Source organism: Heptranchias perlo, chromosome X (assembly GCF_035084215.1).
Source record: "Heptranchias perlo isolate sHepPer1 chromosome X, sHepPer1.hap1, whole genome shotgun sequence".
In the NCBI taxonomy this organism is placed as follows: Eukaryota; Metazoa; Chordata; class Chondrichthyes; order Hexanchiformes; family Hexanchidae; genus Heptranchias; species Heptranchias perlo.
In genome coordinates, this window is record NC_090370.1 from 2233170 (window position 1) to 2254424 (window position 21255).

General features: G+C 42.5%; 1 protein-coding gene across 1 annotated transcript in view; it reads left to right on the forward strand.

Moving 5' to 3' along the window:
- Positions 1–21255, forward strand: part of LOC137307125 (signal transducer and activator of transcription 1-like) — a 65499-nt gene that overhangs the window by 37287 nt on the left and 6957 nt on the right. Inside the window, exons 8-21 of the mRNA XM_067976443.1 lie at positions 53–204; positions 1335–1493; positions 2127–2219; positions 3820–3882; positions 5597–5617; positions 7091–7184; positions 7324–7371; positions 8289–8372; positions 9518–9616; positions 11430–11565; positions 16398–16450; positions 17227–17321; positions 18796–18935; positions 21047–21235. Coding sequence (XP_067832544.1) covers positions 53–204; positions 1335–1493; positions 2127–2219; positions 3820–3882; positions 5597–5617; positions 7091–7184; positions 7324–7371; positions 8289–8372; positions 9518–9616; positions 11430–11565; positions 16398–16450; positions 17227–17321; positions 18796–18935; positions 21047–21235 — 1426 coding nt within the window. The remainder of the gene's footprint in view (positions 1–52; positions 205–1334; positions 1494–2126; positions 2220–3819; positions 3883–5596; positions 5618–7090; positions 7185–7323; positions 7372–8288; positions 8373–9517; positions 9617–11429; positions 11566–16397; positions 16451–17226; positions 17322–18795; positions 18936–21046; positions 21236–21255) is intronic.

The following is a 21255-nucleotide window of genomic DNA, read 5'->3' on the forward strand; positions in this document are numbered from 1 at the left end:
CTCTCTGCTGTTATGTCCTGGTGTTTTGAGAGTTTTATTTTATCTTTGGCAGAAAGTCATTGATAAATTCAGTGAGCTTCTAAAGGAAGCTGAGGAGCTGCTGGACACACTGGTGAAAGAGGAGCTGGCAGACTGGAAGAGACGGCAACAGAAGGCCTGCATTGGTGCTCCTTTGGACGTTTGCTTGGATCAACTGGAGAACTGGTGCGCAGAATGATAGCTTGTGCTGATTTGAGGGAAGGCCTTATTGCTCACTCTTGATCCAAACCTTATCCAACCTCCACATATGCACAATTTCCAGCATGGGCCTCTGGATAGTAATCAGAAGTAGGATCCCTGGCTAATTTGATTTTATATATTTTTCTTTTTTTTTGGTTTTGGTTTTCCCTTCCTTAGCCCAGGGGCGCTGTGCTCAATTGTAGCATAGGTGCCTAGTTGGAGGCAACTGTAAAGGAGAACAGACGACTCATGAACTTGTTCTGGTGGCTGCAGAGGACATAAAGACTCAACAGTACAGTCCCCATTGCTTATAGCGGGCACGTTCGTGCGTACGCAATTTGCCCACTATCCGCGGTGGTTGGTATAACATTTGACAGACTTTATGAGCACCCAAAATAATGCCAGTGCCACTACTTTTATTAAGACGTTACTGCAAGTGTAAGGAATATTGCCAAGCTCTATGGGCCAGCAGAGAGCATCATGACGCGTGTAAACAACAGTTAATTAGGATACCCGAAGGACATTTAAAGTCTAACTGGCTGTTGCCACAGCTGCTAGAGCTTGCTACTTTGACTTAAAAGCCACTGTTCAGTGCTTGTAGCAGACAACATAATTAAAGAAACATCTGATTTAGCATTGTGCGAGTTATGCAGAAAATGCCAGCTACAATTACAGCATAGTGTAAATTAACAAAGGCTGAACTTAATCGGTGGAAGAATTCCTTTTTGCTTTTCTTGGCAGGCATCTTTGCTGATACAATTTCGTAATTAGTATTATTCCTACAGTATGGAGACGGTAATTTTATTTTAACATCCAGTGCACCTTAACGAGGTGCGAACTAGTGAGTAAGCACAGCAGTTTCTGCCTGAAATAAATGGAGCACTTAAGACGCTAAAACGGGCAACTTTGAAATTGACATTAATGCACATGGTTAATCGCTATCACTTTTTGGCTAATATATATATTTTGAACTTGTATATACAGAGTTCCATGTGGCTAACTGTCCAGGGGAGAGTTTCACATTTAAGGTAAAATGAGATGGGTTTGCTTGGACTGAACCCTAGTACTGAATATCTCCACTGCCTCATAACTCCTGTTAAATTCTTATCTTACAGGTTTACTGCAAGTGCAGTGTGTTTGTTTCAAGTGAAAAGGTTGCTGAAAAAACTGGAGGAGCTGGGAATTAAATTGACTTATGAGAAGGATCCCTTTAAAACACAAAGACCTGCTTTGGAGAAGCAAGCTATATCTCTGCTAACCTGCCTCATAAAAAGGTACTGGACAGGGCCTTGTTTGGTTGGGAGATAGACACTTAAGAATTTGTGGCATCATTTAGGACAATTTCTTAGTACCCATATATTTTGTCTGAAAGCTTGTTCTATAGCAGCTGTTGTTGTACTACAGCACAAACTGTTGCAATACAGTTGTGATTTTTTGGTAAACTTTTGTCTAGTATTAATAGTTTAGCCAAAGATGTGATTGCATCCTCCTATCACTCATTGAATTCTTACGGCTTTTAATTACAAATCTAATTAAATGACCCACAGGGCATTTCACCAGAAGAGCAATGTGCCTTTACCCAAAGTCAGCAAATAAGTATTGTTTTAGCATTTTGTCTTTTCCCGTGCCACATACAAGTCAGGAATTGGATCAATCGCCTCATTGAGTTTTCCATAATCTTGCCAGTAAAATTCTGGCAGAGGGGTGGGGTGGGGTGGGGTGGAGGTAGGAATGCATAAATATCAAGTATTTAAGTCAGTGGGGAGCATAAAATGCTTAATTTGAAGAATATCCATTATCCTGGTGACTATTTACCATTAGGCTGCTGTTTAATGGCAAGATTTTTCACAATATTAGATTGTTTTCTTTTAATTGAAAGAAATTAAGCTGTGTTTTTTTAAATGTAGTGCATTTGTTGTGGAGAATCAGCCTTGCATGCCTCTTCAGAGTAAGATGCCTCTGGTGTTGAGAACGAGCTCACAGTTCTCTGTTAAGCCACGGTGAGTATAGACGTCACCTTGCCCTTCTTTGAAGGAGCAGAATAATGTTTAAAATGCTTGACTGTTCGTAATGATTCAGAGTTTTTGTGTGTGGAACAAGAAATGCATAGGAGAAAATGATAAGGCCGTAATCGAGTGGGATATCTCAGTGGTAGCACACTCTCCTCAGAGCCAGATGGTTGTGGGTTCAAGTCCCACCCCAGAGACTGGAGCCCCATAATTTAGGCTGACACTCCCAGTGTCAGTACTGAGGAAGCGCAGTAGTGTTGGAGGTGCTGTCTTTCGGGTGAGACGTTAAACTGAGGCCCCGTCTGCCCTCTTGGGTGGACGTAAAAGTTCCCATGGCTTATTTCAAAGAACAGGGAAGTTCTCCCCGGTGTCGTGGCCAATATTTATCCCTCAACCAACACCTAAAAACAGATTATCTGGTTGTTATCATAGTGCTGTTTGTAGGAGCTTGCTGTGTGCAAATTGGCTACGGCGTTTCCTACATTATAACAGTGACTACACTTCAAAAGTACTTCGTTGGCTGTAAAGCGCTTTGGGACATCCTGAGGTCATGAAAGGCGCTATATAAATGCAAGTCCTTTTTTTTTAACTTCAGCTGATGTCTACTCCCACTGAGAGCAGTCTGTGAACATCACCGGAGCAGCAAGATTGGATTAGTGCCTTGTAACTTTCTCCTATGCTCTGTCATATTAGCATATTAAATATACAATATATAAAGATTGTTTCAAGCTGACAAATGGGTGATTTGGTGAGGGGCTATTACTGCTGACTGGTCTTTTGACCTGAAGATCTAAAGCATCCGGTAACATTTCTGACCATTTAAAGTCAGGCAGCAAGTTACCAGTTTGTACAGTGTTCAGTATACGCTGCTACTTACAAACAATACCTTTTGGGTAGCATTCCATTTTAGGGCCAATGGTGCACTGTTATGAAGGAAAGCAGGAATAATAATGGCATTAAAAATCTGGGCTCTTGCAGTGATGGTACATCAATAATTATTTCTGAAATGGGAAAGTCTGAGTATCGGAATGGTGCTGGTGAATTAAGTTACAAAGTGTAGTCTCCGAAGAAACAGTGGTTATGTAACCAGTGTTGGTTGGGTTTTCAAACAATTGAAGTAAACTGAACTGCTCAGTACATTTTCACAATTAATATTACTGCTATTTTCACTGGTATGAAATATTCATTTCTAAGACTGTGACAGTTCCCACAATACTTGCAGAATAAGATGTCCAGAAATGCATTACTAGGTAGAACACAGTCTGTATGTTCAAACAATGGCAGGCTCTGGGTAGTGCAGTGGGTTTACATACTTTCTGGACCAGCAGAAGAGAGTGCATCATTTTTGTAATAGTACATGCAAGTAACACTCACTTTTTTATTTCATTGTGCTAGGAAGGAGAGCAAGTGGAAAATAGTTCACCAAACACTTTCCCTTCCTCGCTCCCCCACCCCCGGTGATACTGGTGGTCTTTAACAAAAATTACACAATGTTGGGGGAGAACTTTGAGATTTTCATTGGAATTATAGTACTTGAAATACGTGATCTTATAGATGGCATTTTAAAATTCTATATTCTGTCCTCTTTTAGACTTTTGGTGAAACTGCCAGAGGTCGGAAATCATCTAATGAATTTGAAGGCTTGCATCGATAAGTAAGTGATGAACAGCGCTACTTCTATAATGTAAAAAGGTATCCTGATCTTCTATTGGGTCTTTTCCTCCTGCTCCTTCCCTTTGGATAAGAGAGCGGGGCTGTGCAGACAGTTGGTTCTGTACTTGTCGTTCTGTGACTCTTGCATGCTACGCTTCTGTAAGGAAAAACCAATCCTGTCAGTTCCTTTGTCTCCCACGCCATGGGGATGAAGCAATTCAGGGACCCGGCAGAACTTTTCCAGAATGTTTGAGTGCGAGTAAAGGCTATTTGGTTTGGGTTCGTATCTCCCTGAAGGGAGTCCCCCACTGTTGGGACAAAAATAGGAGGCCCTGGTACCACTTCCTCACTGAGATCTAAAGCTTCTGGTTCAGCATCACAGCAAGAAAGTGCTGAAAAATCAGTACTGTTTACAGTTGATGCTATTCGTGCTGCAATTTCCTAAGCACCTACTGAATGTACAGAGATGGAGTGGAGGCCGTTCAGCTCATTAAAAAGAAAGGAAGAGCTCCCAATGGCTGATGATCTAGCAATGTCCTCTCTGCTCTTCTGATGGTAGATAATCCATTGCATAGGGGAGAAAATAGAAATGCTTTAATTACGGTTTAGCTTTTGTTTTCCTGCTTCTTTCAACATTTTTGTTTAGATTAGGCTGAAATCAGGGAGAGGGCTGAGCCCAAGAGTGTGACATTTCAATTGTTAAACTAGGAGATTTCAGTGATTGTACCTGTTCAACTGTTTATATATTCAATCAGCTCCCTTGCATTGACCCTATTTATACCACATCAGTAATGTTTGTCGATTAGGGTAGCAAATAGCAAAGAACATTCTCCTTGCCCATTTAGGTGTAATTGGTGTTCTGTTAACTGGTTTTGTCAGTTCAGCTCCCCTGATGGTTCACTAGTGTGCTACTGAGCCAGGCAGAGCAGGAAGATCCCAGGCTTACACTCCAGTCTGTGTTGAGTTAGTTGATTTCAGCTGGGGCAGAAGTCTGGGTGCTACAGTTTGGCCTTGGATGATGGAAGAAGGTAAATGAGCTTTGGTTCCTGCTCGTGATTGCTAACTAATAACTCCTGCTGGAAAGTGCGCTTGTGTGGAATATCAGGTGAGAACATGATTGGGCTTGGCTATGATTTTCCTTCCCTTGGGTCAAATAGCCTACTGACACTAGACTCACTTGGGCAAGATACTGAAGGGCAACTGGCACCTGTGGAATCGTACCCCAGCAAGAGGCAGCACTTTCTAGAGGAGGAGGGAAAACTTTGGGCAGGGGGAGAATTTGTGGATTACGTTCCCTGATCACAGAACCTAAATAGTAAACAAACCAAACTTTGCCATGTCATTAACCAATTGTTTAAAATGGTAAAACTAGTCACCAACAAACATGTCTGCATTAAATTTTGTGCAGGTAGAGTCTTTTTACCTTAGATACTTGCCGGAAGTGGTTACTAACTTTGGCAGTTACTGCTCCTGGTGAGTGTCTCCAATATTGTTAGCACTATGAGATGATTTTGAAATATTTGCCATGAAGAACTTTTTGTTTAAGATTAAAGGGGTCGGTGTGGTGAAGTACACTTCTTAAAGGATTACATTGTCTACATATAGCGCAGCCAGATTCGACCAGTCATTGCCTTTAATGATCTTTTATGTTCTTGACAAGCCAGACTAAGAAAGCCTTAAAACATTTGTCAATTCTGTTTTTTTTTAACTTGCAGGAATCCACCGAGTGGGAAAGGGTAAGAAGACTTTCTTCTTCAGAACAGAAAATACATTTTTATAACTAGTCTACGCATATAAATATTTTTCATAGTTGTGTGCTTTCTTACCTACAAACAGATGATAATGACAGGCATGAAAAGACCAATGGGTCCATCTTGAACTATCCTCCTTGAGAAGACCAAATCTATACTGGAGGGGGAGGGAGATGAGATTGGACGTCAGGGACCTAATCAGAGTTTTAACAAAGGGGATTGAAAAAGTGGATGTAGAGGTTTTTTTTTATTCAGAGCCAAGATGGAGAACCAAAGGTCATGATTATAAGCTACAGAAGCCAAGAGCTAAACAAAGAATATTTGCTTCATATTTAGTTAATTAATCTATAGAATAGACCTTCACCTGGTGTAGTAAATACTGATTTGCTTGAAGGATTGAAGACTGAGTCGATCAACTTCTTGTTAAGAAGGGAATAGAGGGATATAGGTTTGGGAGAGGAATAAATTGAAAATTGTTAGACTAGGTCCAGAGTGATAGAGTAGACTCAATAACCTTCTCATTGATGTCAAAAACAGTTATTCAAGGTGTGAAAGCACTGTGTCCCATGTAATCTTGAGCTGAGTTTAAAAACCCCATATCCTAACCATCGTTAAACCATCTATGTTCACCTTTGCAACATTGCCCAACTCTACCCTTACCCCCACACTGCTGAAACCCTCATTCACAACTTAAAGATCCTCCAGACTTGATTTCTTTTACGCTCGACGCACTGGTCTCTCAAGCTGCACCCTACATAAACTCCCAACTCATCCAAAACTCCCTTGACCACATCCTATTCTGCACTAAGCCCCATACACCTATCACCCTTGCGCTTACTAACCTCCATTGGGTCCTCTCCTCCAATGCATTGACTTCAAAATTGACTTCCTAATTTATAAACCTTCCCATGGCCGCGCCTCACCAGACCTCTGCAACCTTCTTCAGAGCTATGTCACAGCTCGCATCCTCAGCTCATTCCCATTCTTCCCCCTTCCCCTCGCTTTGCTCCCTCACCACCATCAGTGGCGTCACCTTCAGCCATCACAGCCCTGCTTCCTGGAACCCTGTTCATAACCCCTCCATTACATCTCTTCTGCACCTTTCAAAGCTTCCTCAAACCTACCTTTTCAGCTATGCTTTTAGTCATCTCTTCTAGCTCCTGCTCTGTGTCTGTTCTTTGAGCTATTTTTGCTACGTTAAAGTGGTTGAAAAAGTGGGCGAAGAAAGGCAAAATTTGATGTTTCACCATTCTTGCAGACAGTGTCTTTAGAAGCGACAAAATCCTACTGAAGTATACTGTCAAATAACAGCAAAAAGTAAAGCCGCTAAAGCGGTAACCTGTAACAGATTGTGAATTAACAATCCATTGTCTGGGGCAGCAGCTTGCATTGTAAATTTACTTTTTTTGATAATTATTACCAAAACAGTTATTAAGTCCTCAATACTTCACTCACCAGGTATCGCAAATTCAATATACTTGGCACTAACACTAAGGCAATGAACATGACTGAATCCAGATTTGGGGGCTTGTGTGTTGATTTCAGACACTTGGTAAGAGCAAGGTTTCATTCCTTACCTGATACTGTTACGCTTGTTATGTTGTGTAATTTGTGTGTGGGTTTCTGATTTATTGAAGATTCCACACTGATCAAACTATTTTAGCACAACAATTCTTTCCTTCTGATTGCAGCAACTAAAGGAGCAGAAGTCCGGAATTGGAGGCAAAGGAAGTAATGAGGTAAAGCACTTCCGATTAAAGATTGAAAATGATTTATACTCTTGGTCATCAGTTAGACCCTGAAATTAGTCCCCATGTTTAATCCAAAACGAATGGCATCCCAAGATGCTTACGTTGTTTTGCAGAGGCACAGCAAGTGTCCTGTCATGCCGATGAAAATGCTTTCAACAGTGCTTTAGCGGGGGCAGAAGTGGGGGCACAACAGTTGGGCACACCTGAGTTTGCAGGATGACATGTTTGAAGCTTAGCAGGAACAAGGTTGAATAGGTTGTTGACGTGACCTTTGGGAAGAGGAGAAAATAGGAAACCTAGTTAGGGAACAAAAAACAAAATAATGCAGATGCTGGAAATCTGAAACAACAGCAGAAAACGCAGAGACTTTCAGTGGGTCAGGCAGCATCCGTCGAGGGAGAACACCAGTTAGTCGTCGTTTTGGGTGTTGTACTATCTTTCAGTTCTGAGGAAGGGTTCCACTCCAGAAACATTGACTGACCTGTGTTCTCCCAACCCACTCGAGTGTCGCCAGCCTTTTCTGTTCTTTGTTACAAAGTTGGGGAAGTTGTGCGGGTTTCACCGTTTTCACACAGGGCTTTGTTGCTACTTCTAGTTTCTGCCTGGAGGCAGGACAGGGCTATTTTGTAAACAGGAAAGTTGTTTTAACCATTAGTTTTCTGGGACATCAATGAAGATATTATTTTGTTTCATATCAGTAAAGATGTGCAACCCTGTTAAAATTTGTGTTTCTGCAGGCGATGTATAAAACGTGTTTTTTTTTATTTGTGCAAGTTGAATGATTGATTTATACTAAATTGTATCCACCATGTGTGTAATGTCTGTGCCTGTGTCGTTCATCCTTTGTTGATTTTATTTTTCTTTCTCCCTATACACATCCCCCCCCCCCACCCCAAACGGGCCAGGTTTCGCTCATCGTGACAGAGGAGCTCCATATTATTAGTTTTGAGACTGAGCTGGTTTACCAAGAGCTCAACCTCACTCTTGAGGTAGGTTGACCACCATGTGGATTTAACTGTCATCATTGGAACATTGCCATAGGTCCTGCAGTGAAACCTTTTAAACAAAACTTTTGGGGAGGGTGGGGCACAAAAGTTGGTTAAACAAGTGATTGGATGCATGAATTACATTGTAGTCACATCCACTCTTTTTTTCTCTTGCTCTTTTTTTTCTTTCTCTCTCCCCCTCTCTCCCTCCTCTCTATTGTATATCAAAACTCATCATAGATGCAGTAGCGGAGGACAGAACCGAGGGCGCTTTGTTCTGTATCTGGATTTGTTATTCCTCATCTTGGAACCCTTGATACTTATTTAAATGGTATTTTTGTGAGGATAGAACTTTTTTTGGTATGTTTTCTCCCTCACCAGAGAACATAGACATGCACCTACTCCCAATCTTCTGCTGAATTTGGTTCCAACAAAGTGGAATGTGGCTTTGTGCCTAAAATCCTCCATATTACTGTGGTGTTGCATATCGGTGCGCCACTTAAGTTTTCTTCAGCTCTGACTTACCTATACCTTTTTTGAAGGGAGGAAAATCATTATGGGGTAGTGTGTTGCAAAGTGGCTTTCATTTCCCAGACTGTCAAAATTATAATTAATATACTAGGGGATAGGTCATATTGGAATGTTCTGTCCCACTCCAGAAACTTGAGCACATAATCCAGGCTGATATTCCCATTGCAGTACTGAGGGAGTGCTGCGCTGTTGGAGGGGCCGTCCTTTGGATGAGATGTTAAACCGAGGCCTCATCGGCCCTCTCGGGTGGATGTAAAAGATCCCATGGCACTATTTCGAAGAAGAGCTGAGGCGTTCTCCCTGGTGTCCTGGGTTAATATTTGTCCCTCGTCCCTCATCCAACATCACTAAAACAGATGATCTGGTCATTATCTCATTGCTGTTTGAGGGACCTTGCTGTGCGCAAATTGGCTGCCGCGTTTCCTACATTATAACAGCGACTACATTTCAAAAGTACTTCGTTGGCTGTAAAATGCTTTGGGATGTCCTGAGGTGGTGAAAGACGCCTATATAAATGCAAGTCTGTCTTTTTTATATTGCAGTATTGGTTAAATAGTTCCTAATTTTATTTTCTCACTGTAATTACACTGCGATCTGACTCTTTTTGTTTTTGACAGACTTGCACTTTACCTGTTGTTGTCATCTCAAATGCCAGCCAGCTCCTTAGTGGTTGGGCCTCAGTGGTTTGGTACAATATGCTGTGCAGTGACCCAAAGGTAAGGATCTATAGGAATCTTTCTCAGCCAAGGCAAAGGGGGAGGAATTAACTACTGGAAATAGTTCTCAATCACCTTCTGCACAGGAGTTGTACAGGACATTGACGTCTGCAGCATCCTGTACTGACCATAGGATTTAACAAGTGTAATTGGTAGTAGCTTAAAGTAGAAGGAATGTCCGTCCACGGGGTGTACTTCGAATGTGAAGTATTTGCCGTTGTTCTGTGGCAGGTGTTTTGGATGATCTCCGAGTACATCAGGTAAACTACATGTTTGAAGGTCTCCTTTGTAGACTGCAAACCATTTGTTCCCTGCAGGAAGTTGCGAGGTCAAGTCCCAGAGGTTCCTGCAGAGCTTTTGGCTCCTTAGCATTGCTCCATATGTTTACTGTTTCTGGACTGCTCAAGGAACCTTTTTTTTAAAAAATGCAGCCAAAAAAACCCATGCACATGCAGTCTGTAAACTAGTAATGGTCCCTGGATAGAAGAAGGGGAAAAGGGGAATGTGATCCACAAGAATCCTCTTCGTGACCACTGCTGATGTGTGTCCTCGTCACTTTACACTGGGAATTGACATCTTCCTATCTGACTCTGTTTTCTTACCGACTGTTACGAGTTTGTCTCTGGTTTGGCTTGGGGTGGGGGGGTCCAAAACCTTTTAGCTTGCATTACCTAGAAGATTGAGGGGTGATCTGATTGAGGTGTTTAAAATGTTAAAAGGATTTGATAGGGTAGATAGAATGAGAAACTATTTCCTCTTGTGGGAGAATCAAGAGCAAGGCGACATAATAAAATTAGAGCCAGGCCGTTTAGGCGGAAAATCAGGAAGCACTTTTTCCACACAAAGGTTAGTGGAGACCTGGAACACACTTCCCTCAAAAGACTGTGGATGCTGGGACAATTGAAGCTTTCAAGACGGAGATCAATAGGTTATCAATAGATTTTTGTTGGGTAAGCGTATCAAGGGATATGGAGCAAAGGCGGGTAGATGGAGTTGAGTTACAGATCAGCCGTGATCTAAATGAATGGTGGAGCAGGCTCGAGGGGCTGAATGGCCTACTCCAGTTCCTAAAACAGAAATGCATGGAAGTTCTTCATGTTCTGAGGCACCAATTGGAGCTTAACCCTGAGCCAGATTTTATGCTGGATCAGACTCCATGAATACCTTGCAACCTTTAACCACAGTACAGCTGAACATAACTGGCTTTATTTCCCAGGCAGGGTTCTTAGACATCATCTTATGTAAAGCAAATTCCAGTTATTCATCAAATCCATCTGCTAGCAGCAAACTTCATAAATTTAATGAAAAATCTGGATGAGCTATTCCACTAATGAGCCTCCTAAATGCCACTGTTTTGAAACTGTTCCCCTCTATTGATTTGTAGCCTTTCCACAAGATATGTGCTGTGTTTGTTCTTTATGCCATCTAATATCGATATGGTGTGACCCAGTTACTCCCAGGGCAAGGAAAGTGTAGAAAGAGTAATGTAAACAATTCAATACCAAAACCAGACGAGTGGCAACCCTAGCAGGAATTACTCTGATGACTAGAAATAGTATAATTTGAAGTCAATGTTCTGGTAGCTAATCGCACTGTTGCTATCTCTGTAGTGATGATGGCAATTGCAGAATACAGCAAAGAGAAGTTCAATTATTGTAGTCCGCTTGGTAAAGATGTTCCTGGTTTTATTCTTATTGTGGTTGATAGGTGCTGTGTAGCAAATGCAGAATACTAATGTCGTGTTTCTGAATACATTCTAAACCTCGGTAGTATGAAGAATTTGGAGAGTAAAATTTGTTCCCCTCTCTCCCAGAATTTGATGTTCTTTTCCAACCCTCCCATGGCCCCCTGGAACCAGCTCTCAGGGGCACTGAGCTGGCAGTTTTCTTCAAACACCAAAAGGCAGTTAGACCCTGATCAGCTCAACATGTTGGCAGAAAAGTTATTTGGTGAGTATCTTCTGCTGCAGGCCATTGCGTTGTGTAGGGCTGTTAACTTCCTTAAGACAAGGGATACAGTGGGTAGTGGTTATGTTACTGGACTAGTAATCCAAAGGCCTGGACTGATAATCCAGCAAATGAGAGTTCAAATCCCACAAGGGCAGTTTGAGAATTTGAATTCAGTTTTTTAAAAAAACACCAAGAGATTTTAAAAAAGTAGTCACCATGGAGTTGTCAGATTGTCATAAAAACCCAACTGGTTCACTAATGCCCTTAAGGGAAGGAAACCTGCCATCGTTACCCGGTCTGGGCCTATATGTGACTCCAGTCCAACACCAGCGTGGTTGACTCTTAACTGCCCTCTGAAATGGCCTAGCGAGTCACTCAGTTGTATCAAACCACTTTCAAGAAGGCCTACCACCATCTTCTCGGTAACTAGGGATTGCCAATAAATGCTGACCTTACCATCCTTAGAATGAATTTTAAAAAAATGTTAATTTGGATCCCATTACGGGACCCTCTCCTCCCCCACGTTCTCTTTGATTCTCCTCCCCCTGCCCCCACAACCTGGTGTTACTTTTGTTTATCAACCAGCCTTCAGTGACTTTAGGAATACTTCCTATTAGCACTTCTTAACAATACAACTGGCATTATAAAACAACCTTGACGTAGAAAAATGTCCCATTGTGCTTCATAGGTGTTTTTTAAAAAAAAGTGGATGCCATGTCAAAGAACGAGATATTAGGAGGTGTGACCATAGCTTGGTTAGTGGTGGGTTTTAAGGAGGGTCTTGAAGGAGGAGAGGAAGCTGGAGAGGTGGAGAGGTTTAGGGAGGGAATTCCAGAATGTGGGCCTAGTCAGCTGAAGGCGAGGCTGCCAATAGTGGGGTGAAGGGGAGGGGATGCACAAGAGACCAGAGTCGGATGGACAAAGAGTTTGTAGGGGTGGACAAGGTTAGAGATGGGGAGGGGGTGAGGTTATGAAGGGATTCAAACATGAGGTTGAGAATTTTAAATGTGATGTGTTAAAGCAGGAGCCAGTGTTGGTCAGTGAAGACAGGGGTGATGAGTGAGTGGGACTTGGTGCAGGACATTTTGACATTTGTTACAGGCATTTCAGGAAGTGGCTTTATTGGGAACCCCTTAATGTCAGTGCCCAGAACATTCCTGGATGCTGATAAAGAAGCACCTGACTTGGGGAAAAGTCACTTCTAACTGGATAGGGATATTTTGTGACTTGGGATGCTTCATCAGCATCCAGGACTGGTCTAGATACCATGGTATAGAATTCTCATTGGATATCTTCTACCAGGTAGATTTTTACATTAGTTAGTATTGTGTAAAATGTGGTATGGTGTTTTCATATAGAAAGTATTTCTGCTTGTAATTTTTTCTGTTTTTTTGTTTAGTTATTTTTTTTATTTCAACTGAATGTTGCTGGTATTACTGGGGAGTCTGACTGAAGGAATGGAATTAATTGATTGCTGGGTACGGTAGCATAGTGGTTATGTTACTTTTAGTAATCCAGAGGCCTGGACTAATAATCCAGAGTCATGTGTTCAAATCCCACCACGGCAGCTGGGGAATTTAAATTCAATTAATTAAATTCAATTAATTAAATTCAATTAATTAAATAAAATCTGGAATTAAAATACTAGTATCAGTAATGGTGGCCATGAAACTACCGGATTGTCATAAAAGCCCATCTGGTTCACAGTATTGGTAGGAGTGACCACCGCACAGTCCTTGTGGAGACAAAGTCCCGTCTTCGTACTGAGGATACCATCCAACGTGCTGTGTGGCACTACCACCGTGCTAAATGGAATAGATTCAGAACAGATCCAGCAGCTCAAAACTGGGCATCCATGAGGCGCTGTGGGCCATTAGCAATAAGCCAGGGGATCAACCCTGATTCAATGAGGAGTGTAGAAGAGCATGCCAGCAGCAGCACCAGGCGTACCTAAAAATGAGGTGCCAACCTGGTGAAGCTCCAACTCAGGACTACATGCATGCTAAACAGTGGAAGCAACATGCTATAGACAGAGCTAAGCGATTCCACAGCCAACGGATCAGATCAAAGCTCTGCAGTCCTGCCACATCCAGTCGTGAATGGTGGTGGACAATTAAACAACTAATGGGAGGAGAAGGCTCTGTAAACATCCCCATCCTCAATGATGGCGGAGTCCAGCACGTGAGTGCAAAAGACCAGGCTGAAGCGTTTGCAACCATCTTCAGCCAGAAGTGCCGAGTGGATGATCCATCTCGGCCTCCTCCCGATATCCCCACCATCACAGCAGCCAGTCTTCAGCCAATTCGATTCACTCCACGTGATATCCAGAAACGGCTGAGTGCACTGGATACAGCAAAGGCTATGGGTCCCAACAACATCCCGGCTGTAGTGCTAAAGACTTGTGCTCCAGAACTAGCCGCGCCTCTAGCCAAGCTGTTCCAGTACAGCTACAACACTGGCATCCACCCGACAATATGGAAAATTGCCCAGGTATGTCCTGTCCACAAAAAGCAGGATAAATCCAATCCGGCCAATTACCGCCCCATCAGTCTACTCTCAATCATCAGCAAAGTGATGGAAGGTGTCATCGACAGTGCTATCAAGCGGCACTTACTCACCAATAACCTGCTCACCGATGCTCAGTTTGGGTTCCGCCAGGACCACTCTGCTCCAGACCTCATTACAGCCTTGGTCCAAACATGGACAAAAGAGCTGAATTCCAGAGGTGAGGTGAGAGTGACTGCCATTGACATCAAGGCAGCATTTGACTGAGTGTGGCACCAAGGAGCCTGAGTAAAATTGAAGTCAATGGGAATCAGGGGGAAAACTCTCCAGTGGCTGGAGTCATACCTAGCACAAAGGAAGATGGTAGTGGTTGTTGGAGGCCAATCATCTCAGCCCCAGAACATTGCTGCAGGAGTTCCTCAGGGCAGTGTCCTTGGCCCAACCATCTTCAGCTGCTTCATCAATGACCTTCCCTCCATCGTAAGGTCAGAAATGGGGATGTTCGCTGATGATTGCACAGTGTTCAGTTCCATTCGCAACCCCTCAAATAATGAAGCAGTCCGAGCCCAAGTCTGGATGTTGTCCAGGTCTTGCAGCAAGACCTGGACAACGTCCAGGCTTGGGCTGATAAGTGGCAAGTAACATTCCTGCCAGACGAGTGCCAGGCAATGACCATCTCCAACAAGAGAGTCTAACCACCTCCCCTTGACATTCAACGGCATTACCATCGCCGAATCCCCCACCATCAACGTCCTGGGGGTCACCATTGACCAGAAACTTAACTGGACCAGCCATATAAATACTGTGGCTACGAGAGCAGGTCAGAGGCTGGGTATTCTGCGGCGAGTGACTCACCTCCTGACTCCCCAAAGCCTTTCCACCATCTACAAGGCACAAGTCAGGAGTGTGATGGAATACTCTCCACTTGCTTGGATGAGTGCAGCTCCAACAACACTCAAGAAGCTCAACACCATCCAGGACAAAGCAGCCTGCTTGATTGGCACCCCATCCACCACCCTAAACATTCACTCCCTTCACCACTGGCTCACAGTGGCTGCAGTGTGTACCATCCACAGGATGTACTGCAGCAACTCGCCAAGGCTTCTTCGACAGCACCTCCCAAACCCGCGACCTCTACCACTCAGAAGGACAAGGGCAGCAGGCACATGGGAACAACACCACCTGCACGTTCCCCTCCAAGTCACACACCATCCCGACTTGGAAATATATTGCCGTTCCTTCATTGTCGCTGGGTCAAAATCCTGGAACTCCCTTCCTAACAGCACCGTGGGAGAACCTTCACCACACGGACTGCAGCGGTTCAAGAAGGCGGCTCACCACCACCTTCTCGAGGGCAATTAGGGATGGGCAATAAATGCCGGCCTCACCAGCGACGCCCACATCCCATGAACAAATAAAAAAAAATCCCTGACTTGATGACATATTGGGAATATTTTTATTTAATTATAGGTCTGATTAAATGATTGTGATAGTAAATCAGAGAGTTGTTGGGAAGGATTATAATCTGAATAGATGCAAAGAATGTTTCACTTACTAATTTTGATTTCCTTTTGAAGCTGTCCTGATGGTGAAGCCGTCATCTTGTGTTCTGTCCAGTAGAGTAATGAAATATTCGGGATCTATCACTGGATGCTTCAGTTGTTATGGATGTGTTTTACACGTCCTTCATGAAGGCCTTTTGTTACCAAAGGGTTAATGCTTAATGAAGAATAAGTATAGGGGAGATTTACTAGAACGGTACCAGGGATGAGGGACTTCAGTTATGTGGATTAACTGGAGAAGCTGGGATTGTTCTCCTTGGAGCAGAGAAGGTTAACGGGAGATTTAATAGAGGGGTTCAAAATCATGAAGGGTTTTGATAGAGTAAATAAGGAGAAACTGTTTCCACTGGCAGGAGGGTCGGTAACCAGAGGACACAGATTTAAGGTAATTGGCAAAAGAACCAAGGGAGAGATGAGGAGACATTTTTTTACACAGCGAGTTGTTATGATCTGGAATGCACTGCCCGAAAGGGTGGTGGAAGCAGATTCAATAATAACTTTCAAAAGGGAATTGGATATATACTTGAAAAGGAAAAGTCTGCAGGGCTATGGGGAAAGAGTAGGGGAGTGGGACTAATTGGATAGCTCTTTCAAAGAGCTGGCACAGGCACGATGGGTCGAATGGCTTCCTTCTGTGCTGTATGATTCTATGATATGGTGACATTTCAATTAAACATACAAAATATGTCCCGATTCAGCAAGTTCAAGGAAAGGTTCCATTCTGTTATCAGTTTTATATCTGTGAATTCTTCTTGCATTGCTTAGGGTCTCAACCGAACTATGCAGACTGTTGCATTACATGGGCAAAGTTTTCCAAGGTTAGTGACTCTAGCTCTACCTGTAACATCTACCTCTAAGCTGCTCAAACCTGAACTGGGCAGCACCAGCTCTCCAAAGTCCACATTAATTAAAACTGGGTAAACTTAGATTTCTCCTTTCTTCTCTTTCTGTCTCTCTCCAACGTTCCCTGTGCTATGCACCATTACAAGGCAAAGTTTTTCTTGCAACACCTCAACAAATGGAATGCTTTTAGTGCATTAAGCAGTAAACTTTCATGCTTGCTTGCCCAGAATTGATATTAACACTGTGATGTCCTCCAATTAAATGGTGATATATATTTTTAAAAAAGTAAAAATTTATAATCATTAAAGGTGCCAAAACTAACAACAAAGGAACATTTATATGGTAATAGTCCACTTTCCTATAAGCTGCTTCCCCATTAAGGAATCATACTTGGGAAGGATCACTCCTCCCTTCCCCTTACAGGCTGCAAATATAAATTAATTGAGAAGCAGTAAACTATGGCTTTTACGAACCAGATAATGTTGCCGTTCAATTTACAGTACAGTGGAATCTGGATCATCACATATCAAAACTGAGCATAGGGGAATGGGAGTAATTGGAAAGCTCTTTCAAAGAGCTGGCACAGGCACGATGGGCCCAATGGCCTCCTGTGCTGTATGATTCAATTCTATGAATTCCATGTGCCATTTCTTTTGTTATGCAAGGATCCTGATCCAAGCATTGTGCTTACTGGCAAATTAATTCAGCATTTTTAGTAAGGATTGTTACTTGTTTTGATGTCTTATTACAGGAGAATTTACTAAAACAGAACTTTTCCTTCTGGCTCTGGTTGCAAGGTATCCTAGAGCTTATTAAGAAATACCTGGAGGATATCTGGAATGATGGGTAAGGTGGCTGGGGTTCACCTCCAGTGTAGTATTCTCATGACTTCGATAAAATAGAGAGTAATTAATTGTCCCCTTCATATGTACAAATATCTCTTCATAATGCTTCAAAGATTATGCTTTTAATTAGATGTTTTTTTAAATTGAAGCCGCTCCTAAAAACATCTGAATAGACTCTAATTTTGGAATCCTACATCTAAAACTGAGGTCAGCGTTTTGCTTTGAAGCAGTATAGATATTTGTACACCTACAGGTGTGTGTCAATGGGCCCTCCACTGTAGTAGTCTCATCACTTAACACTTGTGTCAGTGTTCCATTTTTGTGTTTTTATATTTGAGGCAGCCCTGGGAACTGATGTTTGCACCCACCACCTCCTGACGTGACATTCGGTTCTGCTCCATGGACATCGTGAATCAGAACACTGGGCTGTGGGAAATTGAAAATCTGACCGTTTAGTTCAATTGTCCAGGTGCTGAGGCAGGTAGAATTTAATAAAAGGCTGTAGGTTTGTGATGTTACTTAGAAACACCCAAGCTATAAGCATTAATGGAGTTGGCAGCCAACACTGTGATGCAGTACCTTCAAACACCAAAGGTACGTTACCACAGGATGGTGACATAAGCTCGCACTCGCAATCTGCTTCATCTCTGGTTTTCAGATCTTGCCCATGTTGCTGTAGGGAGGTGGCAAGTGGACGCCAGGCTATTCCCCAGAAAGGAATGGTGAATATATTGGGGAAGAAAAGAAGGGAGAACCTCTTGTATACCTCTTGGAGGCTTGTCTGCTAAGGATTTGGTGATGTTGCCAATCTGCCCTCTCAGTCAGAGTATGCAAACGGGAAAATATGGAATAATTTATTTTGGGAGGGGGTAGTAAAAAGAGATTTGTCAAAGTCTGATAGCTTGGTTGCTGTTAGTCGAATATTGAGCTCCCATTCAGAGAGAAAGTGTTCAAATCCTAGCTTTAGCTGACAGGTGAATGACCTCCCCTCTTAAGAACCTGTTCTGTCTTAGCTGGAACGTTCCATCTTGCAGGAAGGAATATTTGGCTGGGGAGACTAACCTGACCCACACAGAGTACCTTCCTGTTGGGCAAATTGGAGTAGGGCTTTGCTGCCCGTGTGGATGTTTGCTGTCTGGACAATCCCACCAGTCTAGCTAAACAAGGGCATTGTGCTGTCAAAGTACTTAATAGTGCTCGAGAGTTTAGTCCTTCCTACTGCAGCACCAGGTTTCAGCCCAAGTTAAATAACCCAAATCATCATAGAACTTCAAAGGTATGTTCAGTGGAAAACAATCCATATATTTTATTATATTGAGTGGGCGATTCATACAGGGTAACTTACAATATATTTACAAAACTATGAAAGGAAAAGTGTGAAAATACCATCGGGCCTACCCATTCTCCCCCCGATCCATAAGACTGAAATGTGTTTTAATGTGGCTGATTTTGGTTTGTATAATCTTGTCTTCTAGGAACATTATTGGATTTTTGAGCAAAAAGAGAGAGCGCAGTTTGTTGAAAAGGATGCCAACAGGCACTTTCCTACTTCGCTTCAGTGAGAGCTGCAAGGATGGTGGTATTACTTTCTCGTGGGTGGAGCATTTACCTAATGGTAAGTAGTGAATGGGGAAACCCTGGAGAGTGGGACAGTAAATGGGAGGAGAGTTCTTGTCCCCTGGGGTAAATGGGGCAGGGGTTGTTCTTCTGCTGAGATGGTCATTTTATTTCAGTTTGTGTTTTGTGGAGTAATTTCTTCAAATAAACTGGAAGACCCAAAACAAATTTGGGTTTTCAGGTCCTCTTTTAAGACCTGCATGAACAAACTTTATCCATCTCCATTCAACATCAAACCAGAAACCCATTCCCCAGTTTATAATTTGAATCCCAACATGAGAATTTTCTAGATGGCAGCCAATCCTTCTGGGAGTGTTTTAAGACCACCTCGTCTAAACAAGAGTATTGAAGTGCTCGGCATGCGTGCAATACTGATACTGGATGGAGAAATATTCCAATCTCCAACACTAACACCTATCCACTTTTTAAATAAAGAATTCACCCCTAAAAATCAATTGCTGTAGTAGAATATATTTTTTAAAAAACTACAAATGGCTCAGCTAGAACTGTGTATGGTGCTTAGCCGTACAGATCAACATGTCCCAGGAATTGTACCCCAACATGTTGGGAGAGAGATGGAGAAAAGTTGGGGTGCGGGGAAGAGAACTAGAAACTTTCAATATCCTTTGATATCGTACACTTGTGGTGCACAGCTTGAATTTATTGCACATGAGAGGCAAGGGACCTGCACAACTCACTTGTACTTATAATACTTGGGAGTTTCTAGCTCCTGTGTGGTGCGAATTTCAGAGTGGCTTAGCATTGATTATACTTTGTTAGATTACACGATGATGAATTGCATCACCCATAGAAGCAAGTAGTCTTTCAAAACACTTGAGGCAGTCAATAAGATTAATTTGCATCCTAAATCTTTAGAACTGCACTAACCATGGTTTTTGCCCTAATTGTTTTAATTGATGAGTACTCCTCCCATGGCTGGAGAGGAACATAGGAACAGGAGGAGGCCATTTAGCCCCTCGAGCCTATTCCACCATTCAATGAGATCGTGGCTGATCTGTGACCTAACTCCATATACCTGCCGTAGCCCTACATCCTTTAATACCTTTTGGTTAACAAAAATCTATCAATCTCAGATTAAAAATTAATAATTGAGCTAGCATCAACTGCCATTTGCGGAAGAGAGTTCCAAACTTCTCCGCCCTTTGTGTGTAGAAGTGTTTCCTAACTTCACTCCTGAAAGTCCTAGCTCTAATTTTTAGGCTTTGTCCCCTAGTCCTAGACTCCCCAACCAGTGGAAATAGAGTAGATAGTTTCTCTCTATCAGTTCCCCTTAATATCTTGAAAACTTCAATCAAATCACCCCTTAATCTTCTAAATTCCAGGGAATACAACCTTAGTTTGTGTAATCTCTCCTCGTAATTTAACCCTTGGAGTCCAGGTATTCTAATGAATCTACACTGCACTCCCTCCAAGGCTCTTCTTGCACCACTTGCCTAATGCTACTATGGTTACTGCTTCTCTGAAATGTCCTCTTCCGTTTCTTCCTGAGCTCCACTTTGCTGTCCTACTGCTCTTCCTCCTCCCTCTAACCTCTCTTTGGTCGAAAGGAGGACATTGCACTGTATCCTATTCATTCTTTCCCGGGATGACAAAACTGTAGTACTCCTTATTACTTTCATTTCTTTCTTTCCTCCTACAATATAATTTCAAAATGTGAGCTTGGCATCACTTGCCCACTACTTGATTTACCTTGTCTTCTCTCCGACTCTAACCTATTCAACCTTTGGTGGGGTCCTGCCCAATGGGCTTTCACCCTTCACCTGTGCTTCTCAAATTCTTTCCTCCTTTGTCTAATGTGTATCTAATTATAATTGAGTTTCACCTGTTTTAAAATGAGTGAATTGGACACAGTTATATAATATGCAACAAGGATGTGTTTGGAGTTTACTATTTGTAAATTGCACAAGGGTCTCTTCCTGGGCTCTTGTTTTCCTGGCCCATCTTCTTTCTGACAAGATTGTCTGTTGAAATGAGCAGCCACACTGTTATGTCATCTTATTTTCTGAACCTAACATAAAATGGCTCTTCTGACCATTTTGAAATAGTTTTTTGTTCTGCTTATTAATGCCTTGTTTCTTACTCTTGTAGGGGGATACAAAATCCGATCAGTTGAGCCATACACCAAGACTCACCTGACTAACATCTCTCTTTCGGAAATCGTCCGTTCCTACAAAGTGATGGCGGATGAGAATGTCCCAGAACACCCTCTGCTGTATCTGTACCCAAATATTCCCAAGGATGAGGCATTTGGGAAATATTATTCAGAATCCGAAGCAGGTATTTCACTCCATGAGGAG